This window comes from Carettochelys insculpta, chromosome 8 (genome assembly GCF_033958435.1).
Source record: "Carettochelys insculpta isolate YL-2023 chromosome 8, ASM3395843v1, whole genome shotgun sequence".
Taxonomy (NCBI): Eukaryota; Metazoa; Chordata; order Testudines; family Carettochelyidae; genus Carettochelys; species Carettochelys insculpta.
In genome coordinates this window covers 30,896,638-30,911,608 of record NC_134144.1, presented here as the reverse complement: position 1 = coordinate 30,911,608, position 14,971 = coordinate 30,896,638, and the positions used below count along the sequence as shown (strand labels likewise).

General features: G+C 42.5%; 1 protein-coding gene across 2 annotated transcripts in view; it reads left to right on the top strand.

Moving 5' to 3' along the window:
- Positions 1 to 65: 65 nt before the first annotated feature.
- Positions 66 to 14,971, top strand: part of PLEKHA3 (pleckstrin homology domain containing A3) — a 29,749-nt gene continuing 14,843 nt past the window's right edge. The window contains exons 1-3 of one of the 2 annotated variants that reach the window (XM_075000822.1): positions 66 to 440; positions 12,502 to 12,618; positions 14,065 to 14,220. In XM_075000822.1, coding sequence (XP_074856923.1) covers positions 401 to 440; positions 12,502 to 12,618; positions 14,065 to 14,220 — 313 coding nt within the window. In that variant the 5' untranslated portion in view covers positions 66 to 400. The remainder of the gene's footprint in view (positions 441 to 12,501; positions 12,619 to 14,064; positions 14,221 to 14,971) is intronic. The other variant, XM_075000823.1, reaches the window with a different exon arrangement.

Here is a 14,971-nt window from a genome sequence, read left to right as displayed (position 1 = left end):
CAGCCCCTTTCCTGCAGGAAGTAAATGAGACGTCCGGGTCAATGGCAGCAAACGTGACTGCTGGGGGGAGGAACAGGAGGCAGGCAGCCGCGGAGCGGGGCGGGCTGAGCCGAGCCTGCGGGGAGCTGGACCCCGGAGCACACCCCGCCCCCCTACCCGCACTGCCATGTGCGCAGGACATGAGGCGCTCCGCCGCCGCGCCAGCTGCCCTGCATAGCCCCCCGGCGGCGGCCTCTGCGGGGCCAGCCGAGTACTGGGGCTGCGACTGCTCCCGGCCCCCAGTTGCGCGGCTCCGCCATAAATGCCCGTAGGCGGCTGCTGAGCGGGAGGACGGGGAGGGTCTCTGCACCGCTGCCGTTCCCGGGGGAGGAGGATGCAGCGTGGAGCCCGGCCCTGAGCTATGGAAGGCGTCCTCTACAAGTGGACCAATTACCTGACAGGTACGAAGGGGAGGGGCTGGCAGGGCGGGAGGTGAATGCGGCTTGGTGGCGGCTGAGGTTAGGGGTACCAGCTGGCGCGGCGGGGAGCAAACGGGGAGTTTTAGCCTCTAATGGCGGCAGGTTGGCGGCCAGAGGAGTGTGTGGGTCTCGGTCCCCACCTAGCCTGTTGCGCCCAGATTCCGAGAGAACAGGTGTGGGGCAGCGGTGGGCAGTGTGGGAAGGGAAGTGAGCAGCAGACTTCCCTCTCCCGCCCAGAGCTGCCTATTTGGCACGTTCACAAAACCAAAATTCTCACACACGTTTTAAACTCCTTCTTGGTATTAACAGCTAAGTTTTTGGGGCATGAGTCTTCCCTTGATTTGATTTACTATTATATGATGTGGTATCCTCCTTTCAGATATATATAAAATCATAAAGGATGATACCACATATAATATAATTTCTGAAAGAACAATACCACATCATATAATATATAATATTTTAATATACAATTATAACATATAGTGTATAAACCCTATTTTTATTTCATTCATGTATGTACACACACACAAAGTAAAGTTCCTTTAATCTGGCCTCTGATGATTAGGAAATCCTGGTGGTCTGGCATCTGGTAAAAATAGTCCCATTTACGGAGATAATCCAGCAAAATGTGGTGGTCTGGCATACAATAGTCCCCTGAGATACACAGTGCAACCCTTGTGTACCTTGAAATTCACATAAGTTGGGGGGGGCTTGGATGGTGTGTTGGGGCTGTGGGAGGGGGCAGGAGGGTTAAGCCTGGGGTGGGTTAGGGTGGCAGGGGTGCTGGGGGTGGAGTTGAGAAGGGGAATGCGGGGGGTGGAGCTGGGGTGTGTGAGTGTGATGAAGCTGGAGACACGTGGGGGTGAAGAACCAGGAAGAGCACTGGGGTGAAGTGGGAGGAGTGCAGGGTGGTCAAGAAGCTGTAGGAGTGAGGGGATGAAGAAGGTGGAGGAGTGGGCACAGGGTGATGAAGCTGAGAAGCATGGGGGTGAAGAAGCTGCAGGAGTGTCGGGGGGTGAAGCTATGGGAGCACAGAGAATTAGTCTGTAGCTTCACAAATAACAAGAGTGCTGTGGCATCTTAGAGACTAACCAGTTTATTAGGTGATGAGCTTTTGTGGGGAAAACCCACTTTTACCCACGAAAGCTCATGACCTACTGAATTGGTTAGTCTGTGAAGTGCCACAGGTCTGCTTAGTATCAGTGAAATTGTCACCATGTGAAGATTGCCTGAGATCTGGGAGGTGCTGAGGTTTGTTTTTTTTTTTTTAAATACAATAGGTACTAAATTGCATGCTATTTTAATTTTGGTTAAATATATGTTTCATTCATACTCAGTGTTTTATAATGTACTTATATGGCTGAATATAATCCACTGGTGAGTGCATGCCACAGTTATCACTCTGAGTCTAATCTACAGTTACTATGAGCAGCCTGAATGGGATTCTAGGGATTGACCCTACCGGTGTCCCAAAGTGTCTGTGGATACCTCTGAAATAGTTCTTCAGGAAGCCTCTGGCAACAGAAAGGACTTGGTGGATTAGGAAAAAGAGGAGGATGACGATGATCATCAGGCAATTGGAGCAGCTGATTTCACTGACAGCCAGGAATTTGTTAATGCTGGATCTATCCCCTTCTCCAGGCACGTTTCACAGCTGGGCCCTGCTCGGATGTAGATGGGAATGCAGATTTTGTTTATAGAGCCCTGCAATTCCACAGGTATCCACTTTGCATCCACTGGTATCTGAATCTGCAGATCTGGATGTTTGCATCCCATTTTTGCAGATGTGGGTATGGATACCAATTTTTATCAGCACAGGGCTGAAACTACAAGTTCCTGACACACAAAGAAATATGGCTGTTCTCTTAATTGAAGAATTTCTGTTTTGTGTGTCTAGTCACTGTTAATAGCATGGATGATTGTGGGCATGAGATAAACTGTAACTATAAATGTTGTCCTTCTGGTAAGTTCAGTGTAATCAGGGAATCCAGAATAAGGCAAATTCTAAGAAATTTACTAACAAAACTTAAAAAAAACCCTGGTTTTGAAGTTAGATTTCACCTTTGGGTCTATTATAGGCAGCTCAATGGCATAAATTTTGAGCCATATATAAGTACAGAGGACCAAAAAGGAAAAAAAAATTGCAATAAAAACTGCCAAATCAAAGAGGATAGAAGGAAGGGAGTGAGAGCTGGGGGGATGTTAATTGTCCTGTCTGAGATAATTAGGAGCACTAAAGAAAGAGAAGCAGTCTTTGTCATGTGTGAGGTAGTTGATGTTCTCTGTTCATACGTTAAGTGTGCTGAATTTGTTACTCTTAACGTGTATGAACAGAGAACATCAACTACCTCACACATGACAAAGACTGCTTCTCTTTCTTTAATGCTCCTAATTATCTCAGACAGGACAATTAACATCCCCCCAGCTCTCACTCCCTTCCTTCTATCCTCTTTGATTTGGCAGTTTTTATTGCAATTTTTTTTCCTTTTTGGTCCTCTGTACTTTTGTGTGTCAGTTTGTATTGGAAATGAAACTGATCTGAAGAAGTGGTTCTGTCCCATGAAAGCTCATCACCAAAAAATCATTTTGTTAGCCTTTAAAGTGCCACATTTCTGCTACCTATCCTGAAGTACTATAGTGGGGTAGCTGTTTGTGTACACATACTTTCATTAACTAAAGGCAATCGGAAGTTTGACATTTCCTAACTTTTGTGGGCTTTATTTTGCAGTCTTAATGTTCTCTTAATGTAGTGCTTTGGAGGTAATTATTTAGTATTTGTATTGCAGTAATGCCTTGCTGCCTTAGCAGTGATTAGGACCCCAATTTACAGATGATAGAATTTTCAGATGTACTTGTGGGACTTTTGTCACAAAGTTTCTTAGGCTTTATTTAAAATCCTTTCCTGAATTTACACATAGGAGGACACATTCTCTTCCCTGAAGAACTTCAAGTCTAAGGCACTAATCTAGCTAGATCTGTGATGGCCATCCTTTGGGTGACCAGAAAGTCCCATTTTTAAAGGGGTAGTCTTGTATCTAAGCCTTCCTGCAGGTGTTCCAATTTTAAAAATATAGGTCAATTGTCCCATATTTTCTGTCTCCCCTTCCTACCAGTACTGGGGTGTCCTACTGCTGGCTGGATCCTTGCTCCCACCAGCAGTGACATCCAGTGGCTGATGATGGGGGTGGGAGTGCAAGGCTGGTGGCTGGGCAAAGCAGCCGTAGGCTGGGCTGCTGAGTGCTCCTTTTGCTGGTCTGTGAATGCAGTCCCTGCTGTGTGCTGGCTCCTGGCCAGCAGGCTCGCGGCCACACTGCTCCCGTTGCCACCCAGCACTGGCTACTTGCTGCGGTGGCTGGTGAGTGTGCGCTGGCAGAGGCTAGTTACATGTTATTTCTCTTGCCCACCCATTAGCTCTTTATATGCTCCCTCTCTTACAGTCCTCCCACTTGGCGTGTCCACCACTCCCCAGCCCCACTGCTCCTGCATAGCGCCGTGGTAGGGGGTGTCCCACTTCTGATGCTGTGTGGAGAACCAGCCCTGGCTGGGTCATTCAGCTCACCAACGTCCTAGCCGGCTGGTTTCTCCCTTCCCCTATTGCTTCTGGCTGGGCTGGCACCCAGGGCAAAATCAAGCCCTTATGGCCCAGGTTACTGCCCAGGAGAAACGAAGCCCTGCATCTGCCTGAGGCCTTGCACTGCACTGACATGGGGAAGCTTCTCTGCCCCTCAGCTAAACTCTGCAGTGTTGAGGAGGAACCATTTTTTCAGCCTCTTTGCACCCCAAGCCTACAGTTTTGCAGCAGCCCTCTACACAAGAGCATAGCAGCCTCTTCAGACACTGCCCCATCCTAGATCCTGCCCCCTGCGTGTGCGGGGCTGCTCTGTCTCTGAGGCGCACTCCCTTGCTGAGTCACTTCTCTGCTTGGGTTCACTAAAGACCCTGCAGGCAGATTCTCTGAGCCCTGGAGCACAAGGTATCCTTAGGGCTTAGTTCCTTCCTGCCTGTGCCTTAGCCAGGGGGCAAGAGGTGGTTGGGTTGTGTCAGTGGCCAGCAGCTGTTTGGAAGTGTTCACTATCTTTACCTTGTGCAGGCAGCAAGGGACATGCTGCATTTACCCATGGAGAGCAGGGGTTGGGGTGGGAGACAAGAGATGGCCTCTCCAATACACTGGCCAGGTTATTCCTACTCACCCCCCTCCGCTCCCTATCTACACCCACTGTGGCTGGAAGCAGCCCCCATCCCTTTCCTCCTGCACTGTGCTGTTAGATTGCTCTTGACAGTGCCCTGTCCCATCCCCACAGATATTTGGCTAATTTAGCAACTTTTAGGCTGTCTGTGACAGTGTGGTTTATATAGGGCCTTACTGATGAGAGTAAAGGCTGCCGGTGTCAGGTCATACCAGAGAAACAGAGATTCAGTCAGTCTGTGTGCCTGCCCTTGATTAAAAAACAAAAACAAAAACCATACTAGCTTTTGGTATAGACAGTTTTTGACTTCCAGGACCACCAATGTTTTTCCCCAGATCAAAAAGTATAATGAGCTTTGGCCTGAACGGGCTATAAGGATTGAGTGGATAGCCTAAAACTATATAAATGAAAATGCTGAACAGTACATAATTAAAAAAAAAAAGTCTTTGAAGTGTTGTGAAGCACTTTCTAATGTTATGGAAGATGTGTAATATACTAAGAATGTTAGCACTGAATTATTTGCCAAAAATATATTGCAGCTGTCAGTTTATTTCTGTGGACGAATGGAATGAAGCTTTGCATTTACCATTAGCAAACCCACTGAGTTTCTTCAGTTTTGTTTTTCCTCTTTCTTTTCCATTAACAGGATTCCTCTTGGAGACAGCCATTAGTCCTGTATACTTTCACAGTGGAAAAGGGTTCTGTTATGCCAATAGAGTGGAACTCATTGTCCCGCTAGAGCCGATTAATGTAGAATCACATAAAATGCTTACTCTAGCCTCTTGTTTAATTAGCATCACCAGCTTTTTTCTGCTGTCTTTTTATTCTGTGCCTTTCTTATGCTGTTCTGCTTCAGAGAATTCAGATGTATTTGTTTGGAAAATTAAACCATCCAGAATCTGTTTGAAGTGCCAGTGGGCTGTGTACCGGCTAATAAAACATGACGGAAGGCGGCCAAGAAATGAAAATGTGAAACTGGTTCTTCAAGTGTAGCAGGCTATCCGAGCTGTCTGTCTGTCTATTTTCTTACAAAATAGTCACTGCCCCCCGCCCCGATTACCTTTGTTTGCTGATTTGAACTTTAATGTTAGTGTGTTTTTTCTATCCAAACTAAGTGTCATTCTGTTCTATTTTTGCCTTTTAAGATATGTTGAGCATGACTTCGATGTTCAACATGACTTGAATTTATCATGGGAACACAAGCCTCTTTCGCAGTCGAAGTGCTATTAGTTCAGGAGTGGAGTTCTAAGCTAGAGCCTGAATTTGAATCCTGTGCATAATAGCAAACTATGCTACACTAAGCTGGCACTGCAGTCATGTTTTGGCTGATGTCCTTTCTGACTTTTCTTGTTCTTTTTGAATATATTATGTGCTTGACATCCTTCTTACATGTAAAGGTGGGTGCATGTTGACGTACTTAACTTAAATCCTTGTATTCCGAGTGGAGCATAGGCCATCTACAAGTCTCATCCACTTCACTCTGTCTTGAGACAAAACCAAAAAGCAGTCCAGTAGCACTTCAAAGACTAACAAAATAATTTATTAGGTGGTGAGCTTTCGTGAGATAGACCCACTTCCTCAGACGGTCTGAGGAAGTGGGTCTATCTCACGAAAGCTCACCACCTAATAAATTATTTTGTTAGTCTTTGAAGTGCTACTGGACTGCTTTTTGGTTTTGATAGCATATAGACTAGCACGGCTATCTCTGTGTTATTGTATCTTGAGACAAAACTTATAGGTGACTCCAGGAGTACCCCAGTTGTTGTAATTCAGTCTCAGCAGATCTTCTCCACGTTGGCTGAGGTCTTCCTCTTTTGCGTTTTCCTTGCGGGTTCCATGTGAGAGCTTGACAGACTGTATTGGAAATGAAATTGATCTGAAGAAGTGGGTCTGTCCCACGAAAGCTCATCACCGAATGAATCATTTTGCTAGTCTTTAAAGTGCTACATTTCTGCTGCTTTGTTTTGTGAGAGTACAGACTAACACGGCTACCTCTCTGTTACTATGTAGGATGATGGTTTTCTGAGAGCATGGCCTAGCCATCCCCATTTTCCTCTCTTGATTTGAACATCAGGTGGTTCTTCTTGTGCTGTGTTCCAAAGCTCCTCATTTGTGATAGTGTTGCCATTTGATGTGAAGGATGTACCTCAGGCATCTGTTTGTGCATGTCTGTATCTTGTGATTTGAAGACTTTTCAGTCGGCCAGGTCTTGCATCCACACAAGTCCACACTTGCTTGGTTACAGCAGGAGGCTGGGGGTGCTTGGCTAGGAGGAAAGGAAAGAGGATTGGGTTAGAGTGGGGGAAGGGTGGGGCTGGGAGTGCCTGGCTTTGGGGGAGGGAGAGGGTATTGAATCACATACATGTTTATTTTTATGTCTCCCTATGTTTAGATGTATGAACAGATATATAGATATACAAAAATAAATGGTTCTTTGTGCTCTTAGGCTATGTCTACATTACAGTGTTTTGTCTACAAAACCTGTGAACGTCTGCATTCCCAAGGCGTTCTGTCAACAGTAAATCGTCAGAATGTGGCACTTTTGTTAACAGCATTCTGCCACTCCCCCCTGAGGCAGAACATTTCTGTCGATAGAGATCTACTGCAGAAAGCCAGTCTGGACATTCTGGGAGCACTTCTGTTGTCAGAGTGGGCGCTCAGTTCACTGGACAGCCCTGAGCTTCTAATTGGCCATTCTGTTGATAGAGATCTGGGCAGTCTGGTTGCTCTCTGTCAACGGAACAGATTGCTCTTTCAATCCAATTTGGTGTGTGGAAGGGATCTGTCAACAAAAGTTTTGATGGAAGATCTCTTCTGACAGTAACTTTTGTTGCTAGATCACTGTAGTATAGATGTAGCCTTTGAGTCTAATAAGAACAGAAATGAGAAGATACAATCATTATTTTAACACCTGCACTTGGATAATCAACCTTTTATAGCGTTCAGTCATCCATAGATTTGGAAATTAGAAATATGTTAATAATAACAGAATGTATTTTTCCTATAAGATGTGAAATCATTTTCTTGCATACCTTATATTTGTTTAATGGTGCATAATGCTTTATAGTTAGATGAGAATTAACACAGACATGATGGTATCTTTTACAAAGAGAGAAACAGTAGTTTAGCTGAGGTTTCAATTTACGAAACCCGTCTTGGTTGCAGTTGTGGGCCAAGAATAGACCTGGTAGCAAGTCTTCAGAAGATGCACACCTGTTCTCTACAGTCTCTGCGTAATTTACCATCAATGAAGTGAAAAAAGTGTGTGAGGAAGGTGAACAGGCATCACACAGAATAAGGGAGGCTACAGCCATTTGAAACGAATGCGAGATGTAATACACAGAGAAGCCACAGACAGAACTGAGTTCACCTTTCAGTCAGAACAGATCATATCAGTTATATGCAAACCAAAATCTAGAGGTCACAGGGAGCAAGAGCATCTGCAACTGATGTATCATGAGTACCAAGCTGATGGCCAATAAAGATACCAGGAGGGGCATGCAGAACCCAGGGGATATACAGAGGTCTTCAAAGGGGTACATCAACTCATCTGGGTATTTGTCTAGTTTTACAACAGGATACATAAAAACACTAGTAAAGTCAGTACACATTAAAATTTCACACAAAGGCTTGTTCGTACTCTTTATATACATGAAACACTGAGATGTAAGTATATTTATATTTCAGTTTATTTTAAAATTATACTGAAAATATAAGCAAGCAAGCAGGCAGTTTTCAATAACAACATGCTATAATATGTTTGTATTTTTATATCTGATTGTGTAAGCAAGTAGTTTTTAAGTGGGAAGAAATGGGATATACAAGACAAATCAGGCTCTTAAAACAAGTACAGTAGTTTGAAAAGACCGAGAAACATTGCTATAAGAAATCTGTTATGATGGTACAAGGCAAAAATGTTCAAGTGGTACAAAACCCATCTGAAGCATGACAGAAGGCAAGTATGTGCCTCTTTCAAGTAACTGGATGAATCTCACTGCACTCTCAGAAAATAAGGAAATCCTTGCAATTCTTGTCTTAGAAAACATTTTACAAACTTGGAACAACAAGAGTGTATTTTAGATGTCCTTTGTATGATTGATTCAGAGATATCTGTCTAATTTGTAATGTTGTCAAATCATTACAAACTATTTTTCAGTGTGCTAGGTATAATTTTCCAACTCTTCTTTTTAAAACAAACCAAAAACAAGTACTGCTTGTTTTCTAGTTTAAATACTGTTTTTGTATCCAGCATTAGATAAGATGTGATCTGGCACAGATTTTTTCATACACAGGGTACACAGTATAACCAAGTTTATTATAAGATGAAATTTTTCATGTCTTCCTTGTTACTGTCATAAACTTATAGTCAGATTTAGTCTTTGTTTATCTCTTTGCATACCTGATGATATCAAATAAGGCCAGTATAATCTTCTGTTGCAAGCTCCCTTCTTCAGCGATATAGTGAAATGTACGTAGCAACATTTCATGGAAAGTTATGAATTTTCCTTGCATGGTGATGTCAGCTTGTGTTCCAACCCACATAGACCTGTGCAGGCAGAAGTAGTAAATATGTCAATTCTAAACAGACATTTATTTTTACCTTGGTTAACTTGTATGTAGTAAACTCAGTCCTTGGGACAGGACGGTGGGTAAACGGCTTTCTCAAGGACAGGTGACAAAACTGTCATCTCTAACCAAGTGCTGTCAGAGTTGATAGCAATCCCTGACCTAATGGCCACTCTTTGCCAAGGGGTGGGGGCTGGGGGGGAGTTTATTCTCCATTTTAGCAAGCACCAACATCAATTCTTTTTCACCGTGAGACCCACATCTCTGTCCTCATAGCTGGAAGGAAGAATATCTAGTGGTAAACCTCAGGAAAATGCTTTTTGAAAGGTGACTGGACTATAAAAGGGACAAAACCACCCCAGATTATCTCCATCTCTCTACCCTCTCAAAGGTACCCACCTGACCTGAGAATTTGGGTAGCAATGTTGCTGGGAACCTCTGGCAAGGACTTCACTTGGACAAAGTCTAACTTGTTAAATATAACTGCTAGAAAGGCTACGTCTACACTAGCTCAAAACTTTGAAGTTTACTAATGAAGTGCTGAAATACATATTCAGCGCCTCATGAGAATGCCGACAGCTGCGGCACTTCGAAATTGACGTGGCTCGCCGCCGCGCGGCTCGTCCAGATGGGGCTTCTTTTCGAAAAGATCCCACCAACTTTGAAATCCCCTTATTCCCATCAGCAGATAGCAATAAGGGGATTTCGAAGTTGGTGGGATCTTTTCGAAAAGGAGCCCCATCTGGACGAGCCGCGCGGCGGCGAGCCACGTCAATTTCGAAGTGCCGCAGCTGTCGGCATTCTAATGAGGCGCTGAATATGTATTTCAGCATTTCATTAGTAAACTTCAACATGGCCATTTGCATGGCCATTTCGAAGTTTTGGATTAGTGTAGACACAGCCAAAGTGTGTTATCTCTATGTGTCTCTTCCAAGGCCACACCCTGAGTGTCTGTGTCTGACTTTAATATTTTATCCATGTACTCTCTTAAAATCTGTCACTTTGTAGTTAGATTAAATTGTTTTTTCTAATCCAAACTAATCCAGTGTTATATTTAATTTTTAAGCTATTTGATAATTCCATTTAAAGTAGCAGACTGTTGGATATAGATCCTTCTCAGAGGCAAAGGACTGATAATAGCTGAACTGTCCAAGAGAGGGCTGGATAATGCACAGTGTGTGTCTTGTGGAAAATTAGGGACTGAGAGTATACTGGCATCACCCTGTGAGTAGTGACAAAGGCTGCTGGAACCTAGAACGTGGCTGGTGTGTTGTTGACAAGAGTTCTGGGAGTCAGAGTTGCTGGATCAGAGCTGTCCCTATACACAGACGCTTAGAAAAATACCCAGCAGTCATGTAGTACTTTAACAAGATTATTTCTTAGGTGATGAGCTTTCGAGGGGCAGACCCACTTCTTCAGTTCTGGAGATAGACCGACAGTTATATATCACAGAGATACAAAAAAATTTAAACAAAAACTGACAAATCAGAAAAATAGAACTGAAGGGAGGAATGAGGGGTACAAGATACGAAGTGTCCTGCCTGAGATCATGACGAATACTAAAGGAAGGGAAACAGTCCTTGTAATCCATGATGTAATTGCTGTCTGTTTTGAGGCCAAGTGTTAATGTATCAAATTTGAGTATGAACCTCAGTACACACATTTTCCTTTGTAATCTGCTGGTAAAGTCTCTTTGTTGTAGGCTGCATATTCTCAGGTCCTTAACAGAATGTCCACACCATTGAAATGCTGAGACAGACACTTTAGGTGAGGCCTGCATGCTATTTGTGAGCTGCACAGGTTGGGTACTACAACAACCGAGCATTGTCAGGTACTCAGAAGTGCAGGGCAGGTTTGTCAGAGCTCCTCACTGGTCTGGGTTGTGCCTCAGAATGTGACAGGTAGAAATGGCATCAGGGGAATAACCCTAGTGTAATTTGGGGTTGCACACCAGCTGACAAAGAGGTGTCAGAGCAGCTCTACAATGCCCTCTTCACATCTCTGTCTAGCTTGCCTAAGGAAGGAGGGAAAAATTGCATAGAAAGGGCCATGAATAGTAGAGTGTAAGGTAGAGTGCCAGTGAGGCTGCTCTAACTTATTCTAGAGGGGACTGGACCATGCCCCAAATGATCCCTGAATGGTCCCAGTATACAGCAGACATGAAGGTGGGGTAACATTATCTTTGAACATCTCCATGATCAGCCATATGCTAGACTCACAAATGGAGTAACACAGTTCGGGAGCTGTCATTTTTTTCATGCTATGGCTTGCATTTCACTGAGGATATGTGTATTTCATCTGGGAGTTGGAATGGTCTAAGGTTTGTCAAGCACACGTTAACTACGCTACAGTTGTCAAATAGACATTACCACTGATTGGTCAGGCTGTAATGGGTCTAATTGTTATTCTTCCGCTTATTTATTTGGGCTGTTGCGCTGAATCCCTACTGCTACTTTTAATTGCAAGCCTTGACCCAGGAGTCGTGGAACAGTCTATATACCAAAATGTCCTGTGCCTAGGCTGTAAATTGAGAAGAGAGGAAGATCATGCTTTTAAAGGCGCAAATAGTTATCTCTCTCTCTCCAGGCTATCTCTGTTTAGTTATGTCAATCTTTTCTCACTCAATTGCTTGTAGCCCCAAAGCCATTCTTTTTGGTAGTCTCCATCCTCTGCGGTGTTCCAGGTGTGCTCTTGTCACATCTGTATAGAGGATTATTGCCTTCTTGGTGCCAACAAATACCACTTAAAATTACTTCTGCTCTTTTTGGTGTATTTTTTTTCCAATTAATTTGTCAAAAAACAAACAGGAAGAGTTCTCCACCTTGCTTTTCATGTCCTTTTGCTAAGTAACCAGGCAATCATTGCTGTTAGCCCTTACCTTCTCCCCTTTAATCCTGCTGGTGGCTGACATTAGATTGTTAATTCTTTGAGGCAGTGATCATGTCTGTTTGCACCGAGATCTACTCTTCTGAGTGCTATGTTAAAATTTTACACAGTACTACAGCACTATCCTTTAACTGTATGTCTCTTTCAAGGTTAATGCTAGCTGAGTTTCTTCCTTCCTATTGAATACATGTTTATTTTTGTAAGTCCTACTGAATTTATATATTATTTCTTATATATATTTGTAACTTGCGTAGAATCCTTTGTGAACATCACAGTAATATTTGTGTCTATGCAAATCTTGTTTCTGTTAATGATTTAACAGACAACTTCACTTTTTCATTGAATTTGCATTGGCAATTAAAGAGTATAACAATTTTCTCTTGTATTTATGGTTTTCCTAGGTTGGCAGCCTCGCTGGTTTGTTTTAGACAATGGGATATTGTCCTACTATGATTCACAGGATGATGTTTGCAAAGGCAGTAAAGGAAGCATAAAGATGGCAGTATGTGAAATTAAAGGTAAGACTTAAGTAGAGTTTTATTAGAGCAAATTTTAATTGGCAAGGGGTGAACAAGAAGACATAATACTTTTGCATTACTAGTTTTTCTGATGCTTAAGAAAGGGAAGGGGGAAAATTGGCAGCAAGACGTGTTCAGTCAGGCATGCTGGCTACGTCAATCACAATTAGTTACTGAACACTAACTCTGAAGCAAAATAATAATGAAAAGGTTTTGATGTTTACTACTTCTTTATGAGATTTAAAAACAGCCATATAAAGCCTTGGGTTTTAAAAACTTTTCTGTTTATGTCTTACATTTGAAATATAAATGAAAGCATCTGCAGCTGTGGTAACAGCTGCAGCTCTTCTCCCGCTTACACTCAGCAGGAGGGAATGAGGAATTTTGGGAATTGTTTGGTGGGAGAGCCACAGGTGTTATCTGGTGCCACATTTAGGGTGAGAAGATTAGTTTGTCTTCAATTACTCTCTGCCATTAGCTTCTTTTTTTTCCTCTGATGGGCTCTTGTCGAGATATTTGTGACATGGATACCTGACCACTAGAAAATGGACAGAGTCCGGCTACGTAGGCCAGCAAGTAGTTTATCGGATGGCAACAACTTTTGGTTACTTCTTCTGGTGCCTAGTTTGCAACCAGTGACCTAAAAATAAAAGGCCTATATGTCCAATTATTAATCTCTTGAAACATTCCGGATCACTTTCTTGTCTGCTTGTTCGTTTGGCATAATATGGAAGAACAGTAATATGTAGATACTAGTAAGTTGAGATTAATTCTATCTGTTATGTACCCCAGGCTGTCCAGTGATATAGGCCTGGGAGTACTCTGGGTGAGAATTACACTTATTACTTATGCTCCAAAATATCTGCTAATCTATAAGGTGCCACAGGACTTCTCGTTGTTGTTGAAGGTGCAGACTAACTCTGCTACCTCTCTGATGCTTAGTACTCTGTGACACCTGTGGCTGATTAAAGACATGGTATTGAATATGCTGGCTGTAAGTGAATACTGTTCACTTCTCTTGCTTAGGGAGGTTGGAGGCGGAGAGATGGTGACTTTGACACAGAGCCCAGAAGAGAGAGTTTAGTTTAGCCCTTCTTAGATATTTGCCCACAGCACAAAAATCTTCAGGTTAGCCTGATTGACTCAGGACTATGCTAACAGTGGTATTTCAGATAAGGAACGTTTTGGCACTGTTTTGGGGGCATTTTGCCCCCATAACTGTCCATACTGTGCCTGGCTCTAGCTGTTGCTTTAGTGAATTATGTTCATTAATATCAAATTCTTACAATATTAAACATTGTTTTCAATAGCTTCTGTTTCTTACTAAGATAGGATATGTAATATGTAAATAGATTGAAATAACATGGTCTGTGTTTGATAAGTAGTATCCTAATTGGTTTAATTATCATTTGCAAATTTAGACTTTTTCCCCCTCTTTATCATAAGTTCATCCCACAGACAACACAAGAATGGAGTTAATAATCCCTGGGGAGCAGCACTTCTATATGAAAGCAGTTAATGTGGCTGAGAGGCAGAGATGGCTGGTAGCACTGGGTAGTTCTAAAGCCTGCTTGACAGACACCAGAACAAAGAAGGAAAAAGGTATTTATGCCATTAAAGCGTACGAAATCTAATACAATTGATTTTATGAAGGTGGTTCTTAATTTATCCTATTCTAGTGGTTGAGTTTAATATTATTTATGTAAGATAGAAATCTAATTTATATATTGATAAATCATAATTATTGATTTATCACGTTGTGTGCATATGATAACTTTTGGGTTAAATTTCTAAAGGGAATGGGAAAAGGATTGAACAGCCATTGCTAAAGTTTGTAAAGAGGAAGAATTATTATTATTATTATTATTATTACTATATTTCTCTGAGTTGTCCAATTCCCTTTGTGTGGGTGTTATGTACAAATCTGAGCTCATTTTAATTAAACGTAGTACTTGATTGGACGGTATCACTAAGCAAGGTGAAGTGGATAAGCTCAAAAAATCTCCCAGTTCACATTGCTCCTCAGAATTATGAATGTTGCTGGTCTAATGAGCGCAGAGAGCAACTCTGCAGTACTCTGTAAACTTCTGTCTGGAAGACATCTGAGTGGTTAAGCAAAGATGTACCTGAGCAAGATAAAAATGGTTAACATATTGTAACTGTATGGCAACAGGTAAGTCAAATCACTGCTCATGTGCAATTTGCTTGTGATTTCACTTTACTACTTCTTAGTTTTATTACAGTGCTGGTTGTCCTAGTTTTTCCTTGTTTTGGGTTTCTGTGTTACGTTGAGATTTGTCTTGTTTTGGATATTCTCACTACCAGACTAATAGAAATGTTGCTATTAAAAACT